The sequence below is a fragment of the Lutra lutra genome, chromosome 3, assembly GCF_902655055.1.
Source record: "Lutra lutra chromosome 3, mLutLut1.2, whole genome shotgun sequence".
In the NCBI taxonomy this organism is placed as follows: Eukaryota; Metazoa; Chordata; class Mammalia; order Carnivora; family Mustelidae; genus Lutra; species Lutra lutra.
In genome coordinates this window covers 41,786,826-41,809,872 of record NC_062280.1, presented here as the reverse complement: position 1 = coordinate 41,809,872, position 23,047 = coordinate 41,786,826, and the positions used below count along the sequence as shown (strand labels likewise).

Sequence of the window (23,047 nt, the reverse complement as noted above, 5' to 3'; positions counted from 1 at the left end):
TTCCTCCTAAATATGTAAGACTTGTTGTCTTGAGCACATCTAGGAGTTCATGCCTGCCTTCCAGATTATATAAAACATGGATCTGTCTTGCTCTAACAAAGTCCCCCATATATATTGTCAGGACACAAGGAAGAGTTGGAGTGATCAGAAATATTGAAAGGAACCTAATGCAACACAATCCCCTCCATAACACAATCAATCTGTGAAGAGAAATTCTTCAGGGTAAGTGTTTAGGGCTTAGCCCATGTTCGGTGTCTGAGCCTCAGCATAGGTCCTGACACAGGACTTCTTTGGGAAGTTAGTGGGCACTCATAAAGATTAAGGAAAGGGAAGCAAAGGGAAAGAAGGAAGGAGGGAAAGGAAGAAGGAAGGAGGGAGGAGAGGAAGGAAGGGAGGAAGGGAGGAAGGAAGGAAAGAAAGAGAAGGAGGGAGGGAGAGTCTTAATTGAATTTCTATTTCTTGCAATTACTTTCTTAAAAATTTTCATCAAATGGAATCCCCATTGCTGTTTTTCCCTAAATCTACATGTTCATATTTTTAACATTTATTATGTTTATAATTTAGACAGGTAATGAAAAACATAATTAAAGCAAATGGTAAGATCATGGAGCCAAATCTTGGGTTCAACTGCCAGTTAACTGAATTATATTTCTACCGTACAAATGAGCTATTGCTGAAAGCCTTAAATGTTTGACCTAAAATATGTTTGTGGAAAAAGACGATCAACATACATTTATCTATCCCACAGCAATAAACTTGCATAGTGTATAGTGTATCATGAGAATAAGGAACATGTTTAGGTACTGATCCATAAAAATACCCATGAAAGAGAATTAAGAAAAAAATATCAAGACTTTGAGCAGTGTGACCTGATTCCATTAATGCCAAATAGCTATATAGTTTGTGAGTGCCTTTGAAAGATTCAAAAGGATACATGTACTTTATTGCTGGCCGTGCTAACCTCCCTTGGGGAGCAAAATTTGTAGGAAAGGAATGTGAAGAGAGGCTTCTACTTGTTCCTTCCTATATCCCTATATTGTTTGAATTTTTTAAACAATGCATTATCTTCAAATCTGATAATAATGGAAAATAAAATAACTAAGAAAAAATACCATGATTTTAAATTAGTATTGAAATATGTAAATTTTCAGAGCAAAAATATAGTCCATTAACATGACTTACCTTGCTATAATCGGATTTTTCTCCATTACAGTCCATGAAGTTCTATTTGATTTTATTAGCAATCTCTTTCAGAAGACCCTTGAGATCATTAATCTTGGAAAGGGAGAAAACATAGAACTGGTCTTAAGATACATTTTCCAACTGTCCATGATTTAAATGATTACTCTATGGCTTTTCCTTGAAACAGATGTAGATACTAAGCAGCAAGTATGGCGTATCCTGGAACAGAGCAGAATGGGTGGCAGGCAATATGGACCCTGCCCACTGCTTACTTTCTGAAATCATGGCACCGGCAAATACTCATCAACACCAAGGAGTGGGAGCTTTTCTCAAAGGAAAATCAACAATGGTTCTCAGATAGAAATGACAGGTTTTAACCACACAGAGAAATAATATGTAGAAATAATCATGGCATATGTAGTTAACGCTAATAAAATTACAAGATATCAACAAAGTTTCACTTCAGCAGAAGTATAATACTAATGAAAATATGATATAGGGGCGCCTGGGTGCCTCAGTTGGTTAAGTGTCTGCCTTTGGCTCAGGTCATGATCCCAAGGCCCTGGGGTCAAGCCCCACCTCCATCTCCCTGCTCCGTGAAGAATCTTCTTCTCCCTCTGCCTTTCCTCTCACTCATGTCCACGTTCCTGTTTTCTCTCTCTAAAATAAATAAAATATTTAAAAATAATAATAATATGATAAAATACTAATAAATCAAATATTTGTAACTGAAGTGTCTACTCCCACAAAAAAAAGTATACATAGCAAAACAATTTAAGTAAAATACCTAATAAAATTATTTTTGATATGTGCATCTTTCACAAGCTGATGACGCAAGATGAATGAAGCTCATTCTAAATTACACACCTTATCAGTATATTTGATAAAAGTTCATGGACATAGTGCAATTTCAATACAGTTGGTTTCTAACTTGCTATGTTTCTCACTCAAGGGAAATCTTGGGCTTATTTCCAGTAATAATCTCTTCATTTAACTTTTTCTTTTTTTTCTAAGAATGAAACGAATCCATAAGGACTAATAGCTGCCTAAAATAAAGAAGGTCTAGTAAGATCCCTACTTAGAGACCTAGGGTCAATTGTGAATGACTTTGTTTTAGGGTATAATGAATGGAGAAATTTTTTATTTGTTGAAGGGGCTTAGTGAGAGCCCTGTATTTGTTGATGGTAGAATGACTCCAATAAGCTGCTAAAAGCAGATGTAAGATTCTGAGAACATGCTCAAGGAACAAGTGATGATCCCTTAAGTTCTCTGTGGATGCAAAGGAGAGACTTTTTTGTTGCTCAGTAGGGTGGGGAGGGTACAGGATCCAGGAGGGAATAAAGAGGAGAGGGGACAGGGGAGCAGAATGAGAAGCAGGGAGACAGGGAGTGAAATCCTGCACAGTCTGAGGCCTCCCTGGGACCCACCCAGATCCTCCCCAAACCGACAAAATGCATGGTGCCAGTTGGCTTCCAGTAGAAACCAGCAAAGGGGCTGAGCTCCACATCCAGGGGCATGCAAAGGGGACAGAACCTGCAAGCTCTTCTCTGAGGACCCTGGGAACTCCTGGCCTGTGTGTGGACAGCTTCAACCATGACAAGTGACTTTCCCAGCCCCCACAGCTCAGGCCCACTGTCCCCACTGATACTGTCACTGCCAGATCCTCAGTGGTCAGGGGGTCTCAGTCTATAAACGGCATGGCCCCTGGTTCCAATGCCCTGATTCACTGGATGACTTCTGACCCACGACCCAGAGAGGCTCCAGCCCTGCCCCTCTCTCCCTCCAAAGCTACCCCAACTGAGACCACGAGTGAAAACAACACAACAACCAAAAATAGCCTGCTTTCCGCACACACACCTAAACAAGTCTGGGGTGCCTCTAGTCTCAAACCAGACTGTTTAAGCTGCTCTTGTGTGGCCACCCCAGTGGCTCGGAGGGTCTTTGAAAAAGTCCACCAGATATGCCCCTCTCCGGCTAAAACTCTGCAGAAGCTTCCCTCACACGAGGATAAAATCCAACCGGACAGAAGCAAGTTCCCACACGGGACGGCCCAACCACCCCCACTTCCCTCCCACTCAGAGCTTCCCCAGTTCACACTGCCCCTTGTTTGCTGCCTGGAATGCTCCCTGCTTCTCTGGACTCGGGCCTTCCCAGCTGCTGACCCTGCTCCCTGCTGACACAGACACAGGAGATCTGTGGAGTGCATGCCAGATCCTGCATTGAAAATCATTGTTGCCACCAAATCCTGCACAATTCAGGTCCTATAACCACGCCACTGCACAAAGGCTTCATTCATGACATTGGGGGGCCACATCTGCTTCAAAGGCTCTTAGCCCCATGCCTGGCACATCACGGGTGCTCGGTAAATATGATGTGCCACGTGTCCCATCCACAGAAGCAGCAGACAATGGGCCTAAATATAAATACATGAGGTAGAATAGTGAATATATCATATAAGGATATATATTATTTATTACATACCATATGTATCTAATATAAATACTCAATCTGAGAATGCTATCTCCAATTGCTCCTTTCATATATTCTCCTAATATTTGCTAAATTTTCCATAATCTTTAAACATACCTATCACTTTTCTTTTTCCTCTCCATTGGTTATAATCGTGATACACATCCTAGCATGATCATTTACGTACAGCATTCAACTCCAATCAAACAGGAATCTTCCCAGCCCCTCAGGGAATGACCCACAACACAACATCAGAATGAGAGAAGCTGTCACAAGATCCGCTATTGTGTGATACAGAGTCCCCAAAGATGGCTGCTAATGGTTCCTTCGTGCCTGTCCACAAGTGCCACTCCTACCTCAGGAGGTGGGTGACTAAATCTGGCCGGTGGCTTCTCTGAACAGACTCTGGTGGAAGTGGCATCACACCAGGCCCTCAAAAGTAACGGCAGTCTGCTTCCTCACTCTTGGAAGAAGGGGGACTGCCTCAAGACCGCCACGCGGTGACAAGCCCAAGCCACAAGGATCAGAAGTCACGGGCGACAGAGAAGCCCCCCAAGATGCCAGATCCTGGCCTCACCACCCGCTGTATCCAGCCCAAGAAACCCAATTGAGTACACATGATGCAGAACTGCCCAGATGTGCTCTTCCCAAACCCCTGACCTACCGAAAAAAAAAAGAAAAAAAAAAAAAAGCTAGAGCAAAATAAAATGGTGGGTTGACGCCACTGAACTACAGGGGTTGTTTGTTATGCAGCCAAGCATCTGCACAAAATACACCACCATCCTGAGTAGTTTACTCCAGTATATACAGCTGGTCATTGCAGAGAAAGGAAACGGGAGGATGAGTCAGAAGGAAGAGAAGAGCTGCTCCAGGGGGACCAGGAAGGCATACTGTCCTGTCAGCACCAGACTTCAGGAGGCGAGGCCTAGGAAAATGCAGCCTTGGTTCTTAAGAACGCCAATGGTAAATAACACAAAAATAACCAAGAAATTTTGAGCTGGATAAATCCTTATATAAGAGCTCCATGAGGATCTCTTGGGTCATTTATTCACTCAGCAAATGTTCATTGAGACCCAGTAGGCAAGTGCCTGAGATTCTGCCTTACCTGGTGGGATACTACCCAGCCACCAAACATCACAGCACTGGGAGGGAATGTGACTATCATCATCTAGGATGCTCGTCTCGAAATACCATGATAAAATACCACGCATCATCTCCTCCACAGAGCCCAACAGGGATCCAGTATTCATGAGTCAGCTGTAATTTCTGCTAAACCTAATCATCACTTGTGGTCACCCAATCTAGGGTGGATGTGGGCACACTCTCCCAATCCTAATGTTGACATGTGTATTTGTGCATCTGCAGTGCCCTTCAAATTAAGTAGCTAGCAAATTAGAGCAGCATCCGAGATGAGCACAGAGGCACTTAGGCTCCCAAATTGCTCTTCTGAGCCTTGCAGGTGTTTCTGTAACTACAAACATCTTACACCTGCTTTCACAGCTGAAAGAAAGAGAAGAAGGGGTCCTGGGCCTGACAGAGACATCAAAGAATTTGGAGATCATGGGAATGGGACTCCAGCCCTGTTGCCAGGAGGGGCCGGGAACATCTGAGAAGCAGCTCTGTTCCAGTACCCAGACTTCACTCAGTGAATGAAGGAAGATCAATACGGAACAGGGTCATTTCTATCTTTTTTTTTTTTTTTAAAGAATTAACTTCTTTTGTTTTTCAGACTGCAACCACTGGCCTCTAGCTGAAAGCTCAAAGATAACACAGATTTTTTATTTTTTTGAGAGAGAGAGAAAGTGCACGTGAGCAGGAGGGTGAGGTGAGGAGGAGGGAGAGGCAGAGTGAGAGAATCTCAAGCTGACTCCACCGTGAGTGCAGAGCCCAACTTAGGGCTCGATCTCACAGCCGTGAGATCGCGATCTGAGCTGAAACCAAGGGTCAGACACTTAACTGGCTGAGCCACCCAGGTGCCCCAAATAACACAGACTTTAAAAAAAAATGTTTCTGAAACTATTATCAGGACTTTACCTTTGTATCCAGCTGTCTAAAGCGATGTCTCATTCTTCAAAGAAGTTTAAAAGAGAGAGAGAAACAAGAGAAGGGAAAGGGAGAGGAAAAGGTTATTAAACTCCATTTTTCAGTCTTTTAAAGAACAAAACACAGATTAGTTTCATTTTCAACTAAATCCATGTCAGCTGCACCCCAAATGAAGTGGGATCCCACTCTCACCCCAGTTAGCAGTATAGCAAATGCATGCTACCTCTGCTGAGAGAGCGGTAAGGTCCCTCCCTCTTTTCCAAAATCAAGATCTCAGAGTCTAGGAATGGAGAAAGCTTAGGGAGTCTACCTTGTAACTCAAAGAGAAAGAGCATGCCATGTACCTCATGTGTCCCAGTAGCTGTGTTGAACGTAGCACAGGGGTTGGGTGTGCTTACATTTACTCTTAGAGTAAATTTTAAGGTACTGTGGAGCTCTCAGTAAGAGTGACATTGGACCGTTAACCATATTAACGTGCGTAATAAGAAGGGCACATGCCTAAAGGCCATACATGACACACTACTTGGGGACCATCTATGGATTTAGTTGTGACTTTTCTAGTTCTATGGGACGTTTATGACAACTCCATGTAATTCATAAATAATGGTGAGGAATTCTCAAGGACAGTCTCTAACAGATCTACCAAATGGTTTTCGATTCTGTTTCTTTATCACAGACACACATGTGTGGCACCTCCAAGATTATGCCAATTGTCCATGATCAGAGGTCTCCCCAGAATCCACTGCCACAGCCATGGCAGAGGGAGCCACGCTCTTGTTACCTGGTTCCCGTGCCCTGCCCTGCAGTCCCTAAATACCTCTTTCTTCCCCCACAGAACCTGGAGGACATTCAGGATGGTAGGTGGGAAGTTCTGCCCTTCTTGAAAGCCTGGCACACACGTAGTGGCTTGTTATTTTCGATTGACCAGGTAATATCTTTTTGGTGCTATTTCTTTCTGCTGTAAATTCTCTTTACAGAGTTTACACAAATAAGCTACTTATGTTCTGCCACCTTGTGTATACAAGGGGAGCCTGGCAAAGCAGAAATGAACTACTGACATACTCCTCCGAGGCATCATTGGCTTTCGTGTTGATCTTGACGAGGTAATTTTCTTTCATGACACCCTCCCACGCCAGAGTCTCGTTGTCTTCATTTCTGAAACCTTGAATAATGAGACCAAAAAAAAAAAAAAAAAACCATATTCAAATTGTCTCATTTGCCCCTTACCTCTTAAATCAACACCTGCTAGTCATTTTGTGATACCCTGGAGCCAGAAGAATTAGATTTGTCCCCGCACAGGCTGATCTAAGTAATGTGACTTACCAGTGACAGCAGCAGAGCAATGGAATGTTAATGAATTTCTTAGTAACAATGAGGAATGGGAGCTGCCTGCCTGAAATAGGAATGCAATCTTTATTCTAAATAGAGATAAATCTAAAGCCTGCCTGGGTGTTTTGTGACTTAGCAAATCGTTTCAGTAATAAATTTTGTCCTCACATTTTATATGTGCTCCTCTTTCATTTGGATGACGTAAAAATGCTAAATCAACCACTCAGAGAATTACTGATGGATTGCTACTCTAAGCCTAAACCCAGAATAGGAACTTTGGAGGAGAGGAAAATAAGCCTTGGACATCATTCCTCCCCTTGTGAAATATGAGGTCTGGTTGTGGACCTCAAGGAAAATTCTTACGTCTAGACTTTTCCTTTCATCATGGCTTGCCATAAAATTGGCCCGGGGGCATGTTCCAGCAAGATCTCTCAGTTCAGTTTCTTACAATACTTGGGCCTTTCGGAAGGCAAGCAAACAAAATAACAGATCAACATGGAGCCTATGTTTCAGATAGTGGTGCACTGGGCAGCCATCCGCTGTATGAATTCATGGGGGAAAGAAAAGAACATATGTTCATGTAGGTGTCCACTTGGAAAAAAAATCTATTGAGTTTTGTTTTTAAATTGCCTTTAAATTATAAGTTCTGCCTGGATTTAAAAAGAATTAATTGGAAACTAAAGACCTAGCCAATAAGGCAAGTGACAGGATTGAAGCAAATCCTACATAGCAAATACAGATTTATAGAAAATAATCTCTAATTGAATTTTTTAATTGTATTTTTCTTAGCCAAGTGATTTCCAATGTCTTTTCCTCAAATGAAAATGCCTGCAGAAGCCCAATAAGAGTACTTGAAAATCAACACAGAAAGGATCAACACACTCTGAGCACAGAACCAGAGAGCAACAGTGACTAATGACCCAAAAAAAAAAAAGAAAGAAAGAAAGAAAGAAAGAAAGAAAGAAAGAAAAGATGGCCAACTTCTCTAGCAGTCAAAACAATGCTGTTGGGATGATGATGTTGCATTTTCACCAATCAAAGTGGAAAATTAGCAGAGTCTACAGTAATAACTATAGCCTATATGGGCAAAGATGTGGATAAACAGGTTTCAGGGGGAAATATCTGTAAGTTTGTCACAGCCTTTGGGTATGATGGATGAAAAGGTGGAAGAGGAAGGTGGCCAACAATATCAAAAGAATTAAACCTGTACATGCATTTATCTAGAAATTTCTCTCCTATGAATAACTCCAAGGAAAAAATTCAGATGTGCTAAAAAATGAAGGCATCTGTTTATCATCGCACTGTGTGATACTGAAAGAATGGAAACAGTCTACATGTTTAACAGCAAGGAATTGGTTACATTAAATATGGCGCAGCCATAGTCTGGGATTCTCTACAGTTCAGAACTATTATATAGGGACGCCTGGGTGGCTCAGTCAGTTAAGCCACTGCCTTCAGCTCAGGTCACGATCCCAGGGTCTTGGGACTGAGTCCTGCATCGGGCTCCTTGCTCAGCAAGGAGTATGATTCTCCCTCTCCTTCTGCTCCCCCTGCTTGTGTGCTCGCTCTCTCTCTCTTTCCCTCTCTCTCTCTGACAAATAAATAAACAAAATCGTTTAAAAAACAAAGAACTGTCATACAGATTCATATTTAGGGATATGGGAAGTGTTCATGATGTATCATTAGCCAAATGAACAGATTAGATTATGAATATGTCTTTGCAGAACAACCTAGCTATCACATATCCACACAAAAATAGTAGATACCATTATGTTGACAATATTTATCTCTGAGTGGTGGATTACTACACGTGCTCTTGCTCTTTCTTAGTTGTGTTTTTCTATAGTTTTCAAATGTTCTATAATGAATATGGATTACTTTTGCATCATGGAAAGCAATATATTTTATAAAAGTAGATCACTGGCAGCATACCTTTTCATGATTACTGTAGGAGGTCACCAGGAAGTACCCAAGATGGAAGTTTGGATTCTACCTTTTCTGAAAAGTTAGTTGAAAAATCTTTCCTTCTTCTCCAAAGAAGGACAGTTTAGAGCTTAAATCCCATGACGTCCCCCTCACTTGCAGGCAAATGCGAAGTGAACTTGGGAAATGGGTTACCACAAGAGGCTTTGCCAACCACAGAGTGCTGCTGTTTCTGGAATTAGTGATCATCAGGAAGAAGCAAATGAATGCGTGGTGAGCAGACACCTCCAGAAGTCTCTAATGGGTAAACGGGACTCTTAGCTCCCCATCTCCATCATCAACACACTCTGGGTGGAGAAGGACTTGCCATATGGTCACCCATTCCCTCCATTTCTCTATTCCTTCCTGTAACTAAGAACTGTTTGAAGAGAGAGATTTGTCCTTAATTATACCCCGAGCTTTCTGGTTCCCCTGATCCTGGACTGAGCACAGTGTACCTTTGGAGAGTGGACCTCCATCCCCAATAGCCCTTCCATCCACCCATGCCCAGACAGAATCCATCCAGTGGTGGTGGGGATTCACGGCCTCACAGAGCTATTCGTTTCACTTCCTCATAGCACGAATTGTGCTTATATCAAGTCAAAACCTTCCTCCCTGCTACTTTTACCCATCGCTTGCTTTTTCTCTAGAACCATTCTGGTAAAAATATGGCCCTAGCAGCCCAGCCGTCATGTGACTTTGTTCATAACTGTATCCCAGGAACAAAGTTTGTATTTGCAAAGGAAAGCAAGCCTTGAGCAAGACGTGTTTTTACAGTTTCTTCTCTATGTGCTATAGGGTTTATCCCTTCTCATGCTTTACTCTCTTTGATTAAAAGTTTGTGACCTAAAAGTTCATTCTTTTTCTTCTGATTTTTTAAAAGAAATGTATAGATTTTCGTGGTCCCTGCAGCACATGAACTCCGGTGCTGTGTGTGATGGAGAGGCTACCCCAGCCCAACCCAGAGCCAGATCCCCCGGCTTAAATCCAAGGTTAGAAGGCAGAGTGAATGGGCTAGCAGTACCCTTTCTTTTTCTCTGTGTCCAAATGTGCAAATGCATAAAAATAGGCCTCTCCCTTCTTTCCTGCTTAATATGGTTGAAACATGTCTGTATGCTAGGATGATCTGTCTGGCTCAGGGGCTCCAGGATTTGGTGTTAAGAAAACCTAGCCTGGTGCAGGGAAGACAGCTGTACCTAAGGAGGGGGTACCTGAGTGTGATGGAGAACCCCATGGTGACAGATTCTGGTTCCTAGAGTGGGGGTGAGGAGAGGGAGCTGCGCGGGGACCCTCCTGCACCTCGGTCCTTGGCAGAGCTAAGGAGGTGGGTGGCCACAGGAGAGAGAGAACCGACTGAGCTGTAGACCTTCCTGCCTTTGGGAAGGAAGTGGGTCCCCGTCAGGGAGAGTGTGCACAGTATGGACCCCCGGCATTTGGAGGCTCAGGGGAAGCAGCCACCAGAGAAAGGATTGCCAAGTCCTCGGAGCTAGGGGACCAGCCAGGGAACAGCTGAAGGGCTCACCCAGTGCCCACACAGTAAAGGATCCGTTTTACACACATGCCACACATGTCAGAGAGCATGGAGCTGGCTTAGAAAAGTACCCCTGTTTCTGGAAAAGACTTTCTGCTTCTTCACCTCCTTCCTCCCTGTGCTCCAACCTACAGTGGGTCAGTGACCGCAGCTGATGGGTGGGAGAGAAGGGGCGTAAGAGAGGAAAAAGCCAACAGCCCTCACTTCCTGACAACTCTGCCTGCAGAGAGGGGGTACCGCAAAGACGGAAGTCTCCCCCCGCCCAGCCCGTATGGCAATTAAGGAGCTGGTTAATAGACCGGACTGAATTTAGAGTAAAGTAACTGTAGGATTTCCTATTTCCCTAGGAGCAGCCAGAGAAGTCATGAGCTCTGCCGGAGTAGGGCTGACATCTCCCAGAAGCAAACACAAAGTTGTGATTTGACCCTGTCCCATGAAGCATGCCTGTTCGATGTCCTATTTACGGCGATGAGGATGCTCACCTGGAAGTCCTTCCTCCAGAGTAAGACTGTCCCAGCAAATCTGCCACACTCCCTGAATCTACTCTTTCCCCTCTCATCATTCACAGGCTGGCCTGTGCCTGATCGTTACAGACCTACAGATGTGTGCCATGACCTAACTGTGCGTCGTTCCTTCCTGCGGCCACGCGGACCGGCGGGAGTCCCTGTGATAAATCATTGCTTTTGATCCCCAGCACAGACGGATAAGCCACTCACAGCAGGCGGAAGGCTCGGCATTTCTCTCCCTGCAGCAGCACCCGAAGCACTTCTTGACCACCATGTAGAAGTAGGCGAAGACCACGAAGGGGAAGGGGATGTTCAGACGGTTGCAATACTCCTGCACCAGGAAGTACCTCTGGAACTTCCAGACCTGGTCGTTGTTCTCCTGGACAGTGCCCACAGTGTAGCTGGCAGGAGGGGAGAGAAGGACAAGCCTCAGCCTTCCACGTGCCTCCTCACCTCACTGGCAAGCACGGTGACGTTGGTAACAAGGTATTCCTGGGACAGCCTGAGTCCAGGATAGGAGAGGAAGAGCCACACAGAGCCCAGGGCCAGGACAACTCAGCGCTGGGCACTATTCCATTCATGCTGGGCCAGAACTGTGTCTGGCTTTTGGGCTTTGAGGTTTGGGGTTTTTGTTTTTATCACACACCAAAAAAGGCTGTCTGCTGAACGCGTAAAAAATGCTTTACTTCAAGACCTTTCAAGGATTCCCTTTTCCTGTTAGTCTGTTACTATGTCAGCCACAAAGAGGCCAACGGTGTTGACTTTCTTAGGAACAATTTGCCCCTCCTACATTGCTAATGGGAGTTTAATTGTAAATAATCCACGAAGGAAGTTTATTAATATCTATAAGGGGCCTTAGAAATGTTCAGCCCTTGGATCCAATGACTTTACTTCTGGAAATGTAAGACTAAGGAAGTACTGAGGAAAAAAAATATGTGTATATATGGATATACACACAGCTGTCTGTCACAGTCCTGAAAGTAACAGCTGCCCCAAGCTCCTGCCTCAACAGAAGGGGACAACAGAAACATTCAACACTAAGAAAATGTATCATTCATTATGGTTAATCAATAGGGTTGCATTACACAGCCATTAAAAATTATGATTATGAATAATTTTTATACTTTGGGGAAATACTTCTGATACATGTTAAGTGAAATAATTAGGCTCAAACTCATACTTACGACATAATCTCAGTACATAATTTTTTTTGTAAGTCACAGGGAGAAATAAATCCATCATTACCAGTGGTCAACCCTGACACACATCATGAATGCTGTTGATGCTCTGTAGTCTGCTTCCTAAGCGTTACACAATGGATATGAATTATATAATTGAAAAAGTGTCCATTGATCAGAAAAATGTCTGATTGTGCCATTGATTTATCGGTTACAAATCAAATCAACTATAGCATAGCTAATGCTCAACGTGTACCAGACATTGTTCCAAGCAGCCTACTTATATTAATGATGTCATCTGCAAAAAACTCTCTAGAGGATGTAAGGCCTATCATCACCTACAATGAACGATCAGGACACTGAGGCATAGCAAGCGAATATTGTCTGAGTCTCCCAACTAGGAAATGATGAATCCGGGACCTGGACCCTGCAATCCAGTCCAGCATCTGTTTGCCTCGCTGCCTTGCAGACCAGACCATGAAATGTTTTGAGCTACGCTCTATTTCCAAAGGATTCGGTTCGACTACTTAATTAAAGAAAACGATGAAGCATTTTACCATTTGTGAATTTCAACCATCCAAGATACTGTCATTGCTGATGTCAAATCACCCCTTTGAGAGCCAAAGAAGGAGCAATCAACATTTGAAATCTCCTCTAAGCAAATCCTGACCGGGGATGCATTCAATTCTCCCAAATCTGGGCAAAAACTTCACAAACCAAACCTGAATGAGGGGACCTCATGAAGAAGCTGGATCCATTTGTCATGAGACCTCATTCTTGCCCCATGGTACATTACGATCTAAGACTTAAATATCTTTAACTAAGGAAAGATCATCCACACAAGCAAAACACTAACCTACACATATCACAATTATGGCTCTGCTTACAAGCTTGGCTTTGCTCGTGTGGGCATTTACTGATGAATGGGACACCTCAGATCCTGGATTCTGGGAGGATGGGTGTTAGGAGCCAGTGTCCCTTCGACACCTAAAACTCAGCCCCAGGGTGCAGTCTTTGCAGGGAGGGAATTAACGTTTCTTGAACATCCATTGCACCTAAGTGCCTACAGTAGGCATGCAGAATGGCTGCTGGACTGATTTTCATGTCAGTTCTATGTGGCAGATTTTTTTAGGCAAAAAAACAGGACTGTAAGTACAAGAGTGTAGCAGAGTGAATCTAGCAATGAGCCTGCAGTGTCTTCCAAATGTAGGTCAGGTTGCTTTGAGCCTAATTCCAACATCTTTGTCTGTCCTCGCTAGTCCCCCCTGGTTCTGCCTGCAAAGGATACTGTAGGTCCCTCACTGTAATGGGGACAATGATTCATTAAGATTCATTAAGTCCTGGCTAAGAACTTGCCAGAAATCAGTCTATCACTTTGCAACAGAACAAGTGTCACCATTCAAATTACTGTCTCTGGGAGTATCTTAAATTACTAATATATCTAGTTAAAAATGATATCTACTGACTGCCTCTTCCACACCTACAACACAATAGCCAACACAAAAAAGCAACAGCATCCATTTTAACACATCAAATGTTGTTCTCTGAGGTTCCACCCAGAAGGAATTAACAGTTCCTATTGAAAGGAGAGAGAGTTAGCATGATAAGAATAGGGGAAGCTAACCTGTCCCCCCAGTGGGCCACCCTCCCTTCCTTGGGAGCTCAGCACAGCACTACGGCTGAGAAGAGTTCCAGTGGAAAGAAATTTGCATCTTGGCTTAACTGATCACTCAGAGGCACTGAAAACATCTCATGTTTTCCAAGTCATCTGGAAAAAGGATTGGCAAACTAGGACTGGGGGCCAACTCCAACCCTTCCCCCCACAGTTTTGCAGGGATGGTCAGCTTAGAATGGCCTTTCCAAAGCAGAGAGGTGGGGATGGCTGCTTGGCATATAGCCAAAGCAAACACTCTAACTGGCCCTCGCAGAAAAAGTCACCAGCCAATCTCCAGTCTAGAATGGATTGGGGCCAATGCCTGCAAGCTAAAGCCTTCATCTGTAGCATTTCTAGGCCGAAAAGCTTTGCCTCCTATCATTGCTCCGAGTGTCCCTCAGGACAACCCAGTGGCCTCCTGTTTGAAACTCCACTTCACCTGCACCTCCAGGCACAAGTGGATCCAGTGAGCTGCCTTCCTTTCCTGGGTAAACTGTAAAAACCCTTATCCACATCCCAGGGGCTGAGAGTGAGCTCTCTGATTATAGGACATTAATACCCCAAAGCCGCTTTGCATAAGTAACACATTTCTGGGGCTGGCCATGCTGAGGTTTATTTATACTACGGCCCACCTTCCCCATATGATAACAGCTTCTAAATCATTCTCTCTTTTGTTTCCCCCCAAATTAGTTCTGGACTCAGCCAAAGACACATGAGGGTTCCCCAGGGAAGGCTGATAATTGAGCACTGCCTCAAACTGCTTTGTTAAAATCATTTTTATGTTCTTTAGACACGGTCTTCCATTTCTGCAGAGGAAAGGCAGCATTCTGGTGCCAATACACACCCACCCCCCTCAGCAAACCTAAATGTCCAGAGCAGCTCCGAGATCATCTCTTCCAATGGGTTCTGGGAGTCTCCCTGCCAGCCCCTGTCCATCCAGAGTCTTCCCTGAGAGGAATAACACAGTGTCCCCTCTGAACCTACAACTCCAATGATATCTTGTGCCCTCTGCTACCCAGCTGGCAGAAGATGTGCATTGATGACTGAGCTTGGTTCCCTAAGACCACCTGAGCGCCCTCCTCTGAGCAGGACAGGAGGAGACAGGAGCCCCTCAAGGGAGACGCAGTTTCAGAAATTTGCTGACACTGAGAATTTTACCAAGAGATAACAAATGTTCAGGACTCAGATAGCCTTGACCGTAAATGAAATCCAGCAGTACGTTCAAAGAATAATATGCCATGACCAAAGAACAGAGGATGACTAAGTATTAAGATCATTTATATAATTCATCATTTTCATAATACATCACAGATCAAAAGGAAAAACGTTATTTCAATAGTTGCTAGAAAGTCTTCTGGCAAATTCAACATCCATTTCTGATTAGGAAAAAAGAAAGAAGTAGGAGAAAAAGAAAGGAGGTTAATAAATAAGAAATATGAGGAAATGTCCATGACACAATATGAAAAAAAAAAAAGGAGGGGAAAAAAGAATTTAGCAAGGAGACTTGTTCCAAAATAAATAAGCAAAACTTTAATGGCTTTCCTACATATCAAAAATTACTTGTTAAAAAAAAAATAGAAAAAATATTTTTCTCACAATCACAAATAGTTAGGAAAAAAAGTAATAAAAAAATCTTCCAGCTCTGTAGGAATAAAACCATTAAACATCACCAGCAAACTATGTACTTTTGAGTAAATGGAGAATCACACCATTTTTTTCTGGATGGTAAGATACCATTTTTTAAAGGTGCCAGCTTCCCCTAAATGATTCTGCAAAGTTCCCATCATTACAATAACATTCACAAGACTTTTTTTTTTTTTTCAGAAGGGAAAGAAAAAGGATTTCACAAGATAAGATTTAGACGCCTCCATACTAAATATTTGAGAAAACCCAAAAGTTTTGCATCGGAATAATGAGAAGAACTTGTACAACATATGTGAAAATAATTTTTTTTAAGTCAGTAATTAAAGCCACTTGGTAGTAAAAACCAAAATAGACTAATCAACAGAACAGAATGTCAAGTCTGGAAAAAAAAAATCACAATGGAAAAGTAGTTGCTAAAACAATGGCAGAATTTTAGAATAAATTGAAAGTCGAGAGAGTTGCCAGCTAGATTTCAATCAGGAAACACCTCCTGTAAGCTTTTCACAGATTTCATACGTTTTCCATCTGTTCCTCCTTTCCCAACACACCAGCAATATCCGGCCAGAGCTGCCCTGTGGCCCTGGGGACCCTGACTTCTGCATCCTCCCACTGCCCCATTGTGCACATCCTGATTCCCCTCTCATTTCCACGGCATCAAAAAGCAGGCAAAAAGTCTGTAACTCTTACACACAGTAAGAGACAACATGCGATTTCACTGCACTGAGTTTTAAAGTGCTAACTCGGGTTAGTATTTTGTTATCAGCCTAACACAATGAAGACCATGCCTTGTACCTGTGTAAAGACCCATGAGATCTCCCTTCACCTGCAAGGAAATGTCCAGCTTCTTTAACATGGCATCCTGCAAACCTAGTCCCTGCCTACCTTTCCACCTTCCTCAGTGGCTTATTCTTCCCAGACTAGCTTTATCTCCCCCTGCTTCACCCTCCCACTCTCACCCCCAACCCCGGGCCAGGTTCTGGGATCCCAGCAAGGGATCCTCAAAGCAAATGTCCCCTCTGCTCAGGGCTGCTCACCCTAGCCCTGTCCCCAATGTTCTGTCTCGCTTCCTAACCTCCCCCTGTGCTCCACAGTCCCTGTAACATTTTTCAGTGCTGCTTATATGCCACTGTATTCTATTCTATTACATTATATTGTTACACTACAGTATATTATTTATGGTATTATATGTATCTGTTTATGTGCCCATCAACTTCTTCAACAGCAGAGACTTAACCTCTCTCTGACTCCTACTCTTCATTTGTAAAATGATAAGGAAGCCACACCTACATGAAAATGATCGATAATTATGTGAGGGTAGCCCATGATGGGCATGTGGACGGCCGGGCCCAGAAGAGTATCAGTAAACCTGAGGCTGTCTTAAGACCACATTATCTGCTTTTTTTTTTTCCATCCACTTTAAGAACTCTTCTTAACCAGATGGAGAGTCACCAAACCCTTAGCTGGTACCAGGTAATTCTTTCATTTTCTCTATTTTTCTGCATATTCATAATGGACATATATTTTTCCAAAGGTTAAAACATATCTGGGTCCCAGAAATAACCCTCAATCAGGGCATGTTTGGCCAGTCCTCTTTGGAAGAAATGCACAGAGATTTATCTGCAGGACACAGTGTCCACAAGCATCACAGCTGTGTGTCAAGACGACCCAGTGTCATCTACTGACTTGAAGTTCACGTCATGCTCTGATAAGCCACACAGGGCCTGGGATCGATAACTTTAATGCAGAATAATCACAGAGGCCTGCATCCATTACCTCCCCCGCTGAATACCATCTGGAGAGCACTCCGGTGCTGTTTTAAAATTCCCAAGTGCGCATTTACACTCCAGTTCATAAGGTTGCCACTGGGTACAGCTATGCTGTTACATGAATATTTGGATGTGCTGCCAGGCAGGGGTTGCAGCCTGCGGGGGTGGGCTCCCAAGGCCCAGCACAACGTGATCAGAAACCATGTTCTGATGATTTAGCCCAAGGATGGGAAGGGAGTGGCTCTAGGTGCTCACAAGTTCCCAGGATGGTGATTAACGAAGAAAAAGCCCTCGGTTGAACCCAGGACTGTTCTAGACAGCACACGCCCAGGGAAGGGATGCCCTCAAATTGTCACACCTAAGTACTGAATAGGGCAACATTAAGTTACCAGGCCGTGCCTGGGGTCTTGCAAGGAGGAGGGCTGCATCCAGCCTTGAGTGGACAGAGCTGTGGCCGGAGCCATGGACTGTGGCCAGAGCCATAGATGTGGAGTTGTCCAGCATTCACCTCCTCAACATGAAAATGACAGGCTGGGTTCCTGTCCCTCCTGGCTCCAAGTTCTATCCGTTCATGATGGTAATACAGATAATGGACTCCCATGCGGCGTGGTCCTCAAGAAGGGCTTCTGTGACTATCTCACAGCACAGACATGGGACAGCTCTGAGGGCCTCTCTGAGATTTACCAAATTAGTGTAGCTCAACTGTCTGGCACTGGGAACTGTAGGCCCTTTTGTTTAATTTCTGTGGAAATTATCTCTGTGGTCAGACTTCACAAGGTGTCACCAGTGTTGGGTGTAAAGGTCGTGAGGGTGTGTCATCACTGTAAAATGGGACCCCACACCATCCCATTTCCTCTCTGCCTAACTTCACTTTTGGGAATTGCCCTCTCTTGCTGCTCTCACGTGGACACACGATCACCCAGCATCTGACGCCTGTCTCTATAGCTCAGGCCAGGACAACATCTAGCGTCCTGACTCCTGAGTCCTTCCCTGGTCACCCGCTGGGGATGGTGATGGAGAAGGCAACCTATTCCCTCTTTAAGTCCATGTGGAAACAACAGTCACACGATCTCCGTGGCCCAGGCACCTGCCACGGAACAGATGTTACATATCTACGTAATGAAGCCCTTGCTGGTCCATTATTCACTGCCAGTACTCCTTGAGTATAAGACCCAGAAGCCGGGCTCCTGAGCAATAACTGAATGATGAACTAACCATGGGAAAAGCCCTGTTCGTTCCATCCATACAACCCACAGGGTCCCAGGTGCTGAGACAGGCCCAATCTCCATCTTCTAGAATGTACCATCCAGAAGGAGAGAAGGTTGTCACTGCACAAGGGGATGCAAGGAGTCTCTACACAAGTGGGGAGGGTATCAGGGACCCCTCAGGCAAAGGACGATGCATAGTTCCTTAAAAGGCCAGTGGGACTGGGGCAAGAGACCGCCAAAATGGAGCCAAGTAATCCCAGCTGAGGGACCAGCACTTGCAGACGTCTAGGTGTGTTCAAAAGGTCATGGACAGCCTTGGGAAAAAGCTGAAGAGCCTGAAATTTACCCTGAAAGCTATGGGGAAATACTGAAATCCTTCCAGAATTTTAAGTAGAGCAGTGCCATTTCAGAAACATGACAGTGTAGAGGCTGGGCTGGGGGAGGCCTTCTTTGTACACTGGAAGACCAGATGGCTACACTGATCAGCCTGACAGGCAGGTGACATACCCAGAGGCACAAGCTCCCACCTAGCCCTGTGCAAAGGGAGGCCATTGACCCTCATGTGCAATCCTTGTGTCTTTCAGGGGCCCAGGGCTCTATGGGACAATGGTCTTTTTCTTATTTTTCTTCTAAATCCTGAAAGTAATATACAATCACTGTAACGAGTGAAAATACATACTTGATTCTTTTCATTTATTTTTTACTGGAAGGAAATGAGATTATACCATAAAAATTAGCCTGCAATTTGCCTTTTATATTTAACAAAATATCATCCTTTCAAGTCAGTAAATAGAGGTCTACCTTTTGTGAGACCTGCACAAAACTCGGTCATCTATAACAAGTTTTATTCGTCCATCACCCTATCAACAGGCATCAAACAATGATCCAACAAGCACCCTTGTATATACGTCCTTAGAATAGAATCCCAGATGTAAGAGAGTTAAGTCAAAGATTCGTATGTTTTTTCTCCTAATAACTCTTTTCATATCACTTTCCACAGACCTAGAGGCAATTCACATGGCCAGCAGCAACATCCATTTCCCAGCCTCATCCCCAACACAAATGGCTTTTTAAAATTTCTGTTTGTCTGATGGGTCCTAGACCAGCCTCTTGTTGGCTTCATTGGGCCCTTCCCATCAACAAGATGGAGCCCCGTTTCATGTGATTTTCTGCCATTTGAGTTTTTCTTCTCCTAACGGCCCTTCCTCCACCAAATTTCTATTGTGTCTTCTCTTTGCTACCAATATGCAGAAGCTCTTTCTACATTAGGAACCAAAAGTCTTTGGCCACCACACATTTCTGCCATTCCATCACTTACCACAGGACTTCATCTGATAGCAAACCTTTACCTTCAACGCTTGCTTTACAAAATCAAAAGTGTTTATCTTGTCTTTCCTAGTTTCTTGGTTTCTGATTCTGACTGTTTCTTTTCCAGCCCAAGGTTTAACAAGGATATTTCGTTGCTAAATTGTCTGTCTGCACTGGGGTCACATACTCAAAATCGCTACCTACCTTAAAGCAACAACATACTATGGTTCTCACACTTTAACTACAACTGGAGCCCCTGGAAACCCTCTGAAAAAAGATGAAAGGAAAAGAAAAATCATGATTTTCTAAAAGTCGTAAGGAGAGCTACCAAAGGCAATACAATTTTTTTAGAGCCACCATCATATTCTCCTTCCACCTCATTAGACATGAACCCCAAAAGAAAGTCACTCTTCTGACTCTGCTCTTGTGATCTGTATTTAAACTGAAAAGCATCAGGCACCTGGGTGGTTCAGTTGGTTAAGTGCCTGCTTTTGGCTCAGATCATGATCCTGGTATCCTGGGATCAAGTCCCACATCAGGCTCCATGATCAGTGGAGAGCCTGCTTCTCCCTCTCCCTGTCCCTCCCCCCAGCTCACGTTCTCTCTCTCTCTCGCTCTCTCTCACTTACTCTCTTGCTTGTTCTCAAATAAATAAATAATACCTTTAAAAAATTTTTAAAAAGAAAGTTGAAAAACTTCAAAGCAGCAACTAACTGGAGGCTGAGTCCTTTAAACCCTAGAATCCCTGCCACCGAGTTCATAGAAAACATGGATGTTGGGGAGGAATTGCACTGCACCAGCACCACGCCCACATCCTGGCACTCAGGGAGATGGCTGAATGCGTGCTAGACGTACAAGGTCTGAATGTGCTGAAGGGTGTCACAGGTACCTGGCTGTAATGTCATACAAGCTTACAGCACAGCAAATAGGGACATACTGTATTTTTATTATAGTCCCTTTAAGACGGCCCCTGCCTCCGACCTGCAGTCCCTTAAGCGCTAACACAAGTTGCTCAAGGGTGGACCTTCATGGCCTTGCTCCTGGTTCCTCCAGCCCCAGCTGGCACATGGTCTGCCCACCGTGAACACCCGAGAAACTCTTGACTGAGCACGTACCCAAACATGGCAACGAGCAGGTTGACCAGCAAGATGTTAGTGGAGAGCATGTAGATGCACACCAGGGGGATGGTGATCCACTCGGGGAACCGAGGCAGGTTGTGCTCATCCAGCTCCACACACAGGGGCTTGGACTCATTCCCAGTGAAGGTGCAGTGGGAAAAGTCATACGTGGTACCTGAGGACATAGAGACCAAAAGGCAAGAAGAGGACCCTCTGGAGGGAACAGTACCACAGCGCCCCAGGGTGGGGGTGGGGGGCACATGACAATGACCAGGTAGTGAGGGTAGCTTGGGGTGGTGGGAATGGTAGAAAGTGTTCTGGTTGCACAGACACTGAGGAGATAAAATCAACAAAACCACCTGATGAACTGGAGATGAGGAATGAAATCAGAGGAGATGTCAAGAACAGGATTTGCACAACTGCGTGAACGGTAGCGACAGACCCTAGAATGCGGACCTTGGGGAAAGTCCAAATCCTCACACGTGACTAAAGCCACTGGGGAAAGGGCTGTCCCGAGGACAAAATGCACTCCCTTAGGTAAAATGGTGACTACAGCTGCATAAGGGAAATAACACTAACTAACAACGTGCCTTCCCATCAGGGCACAGGAAAAGAGCTTAGGTTTTGGAAGAGGCTGCAGCAGAAGAGGCCGGGACAGCCCGAGGCCACAAGGATAATGGACAAAACACCAGGGAGCTCAGAAATGCAACCAGTAGGGCAGGGGAAACATCAGGATCATCATGTCCTGGCAAGACAGAACATGACAAGCCCAGGCTCTCATCAGCATCATAAAGATGCTTTAGACAGCTCATTCAAGACACACACTGGTCTGCACATGACCAGGCACGAGCATATAATGCCATCTGCACTGCCGCTCTCCTGCCTCTGAAGGATGCTCGGCAGAGGCTAAGGCCAGAAGTTGAGATTGCAGGTTCCTGTGCAAAATTTTCAATATTGCTCTTTTGGAAATAAATGGGCACCCAGTTATATAAGAGAGTACAACTCACAACACCCATTTCTGCACTAGTGAGGTTCATTGCTGTCCACGGCAATATCGCTGTTGAAAACATAAGAAATGCTATTTTCAAGAAATTTCAAAATTGCAGACTAACGTTGTTGGACACGTTGGCAAGGCAGACGTAAAAATCCCACTCAGACACAAAGAAAAGGTTGAGAGGGTCAGCGTTCAGTCCCTGGTATTGGCCCAACTCCTGCTCTGGGTCAGAGCAGGAAGCGCTGGGGGCTGGTTCTGGAAGCAACCACCTGCTCCCAGATGTCCCCTCCCAGGCCAGGTCAGGCTCACCATCCACGTCACTGGGCACCTGGCCAAACATGGCCAGATAGGGCTCGTAGATAACTGAGCGGAATATCCACCTCCAGCGATGCTCATTTTGCCTGAGGATCCCTTGCCTGGCCACGCCAAAGGCCACCATCCACACAGCAAAGAGGAACAGGAAGAAGAACACGTCGACCAGCTGTTGAGGGAGGACACAAGAACAGAGTCAGGTCTGTGCCCCATGGGGCTCATCTGCTCATCTGACTACAGGGAAGGGTGGAGGTTCTAGTCACCCAGTGTGATTTTAAAAAATGAACATTGCCACCTTGGGGTCTTGGGACATGTATCTCCCAGAATTGAAACTGATGCATTTTTGTTTATAGGTCTCCAAACCAACTCAGCACCAGAAATTTTCTGGATAAGAGACCGGCTTGAGAGGAAAAGAGGCACCCACCTCAGAGTACCTGTCCTTCTCTACCTCTTCTCATGCTCACATTCTTGAAATCCCTACATTGTGTCTTCAGTGTTGTTTTTTTTTTTTTTTTTAAGGAAAATAAAAACTGTCTTTGAAAGAATGCACAGTTTTCATTTTTTTAACTTTTTGCACACACAGCATGACCTCATGGTGACTTGATGCCTCAGATATGCTTTGAATTAAAAACCACAAACTCAAAAGAACCTCAATGTTGGAAAGCAACCTCCAGATGAGCTAATCCAAACGCCCATCTGATTTAAAGACAGAAGCAGGGGAGGTTTGGGTCATCTGGAAAACAAGCTTAGGAAACCAACATCGTCAGTGTGTAATTATCTTTCTGTTGGACGTCCCTATGGAACAGCGCTGGTAATGCTGATCTTACATCTATACCACATGTT

The 23,047-nt window shown here is 44.4% G+C and overlaps 1 protein-coding gene across 3 annotated transcripts in view; it reads right to left on the bottom strand.

Moving 5' to 3' along the window:
• The window catches only part of TRPM8 (transient receptor potential cation channel subfamily M member 8), a 97,643-nt gene that overhangs the window by 4,016 nt on the left and 70,580 nt on the right, over nucleotides 1-23,047 (bottom strand). The window contains exons 20-25 of one of the 3 annotated variants that reach the window (XM_047722946.1): nucleotides 22,202-22,373; nucleotides 20,896-21,073; nucleotides 11,233-11,423; nucleotides 6,757-6,856; nucleotides 5,686-5,719; nucleotides 1,183-1,275 (exon numbers count right to left, since the gene is read on the bottom strand). In XM_047722946.1, the coding sequence (XP_047578902.1) occupies nucleotides 1,225-1,275; nucleotides 5,686-5,719; nucleotides 6,757-6,856; nucleotides 11,233-11,423; nucleotides 20,896-21,073; nucleotides 22,202-22,373 (726 nt within the window). In that variant the 3' untranslated portion in view covers nucleotides 1,183-1,224. The remainder of the gene's footprint in view (nucleotides 1-1,182; nucleotides 1,276-5,685; nucleotides 5,720-6,756; nucleotides 6,857-11,232; nucleotides 11,424-20,895; nucleotides 21,074-22,201; nucleotides 22,374-23,047) is intronic. The other 2 variants (XM_047722947.1, XR_007126097.1) reach the window with 2 other exon arrangements.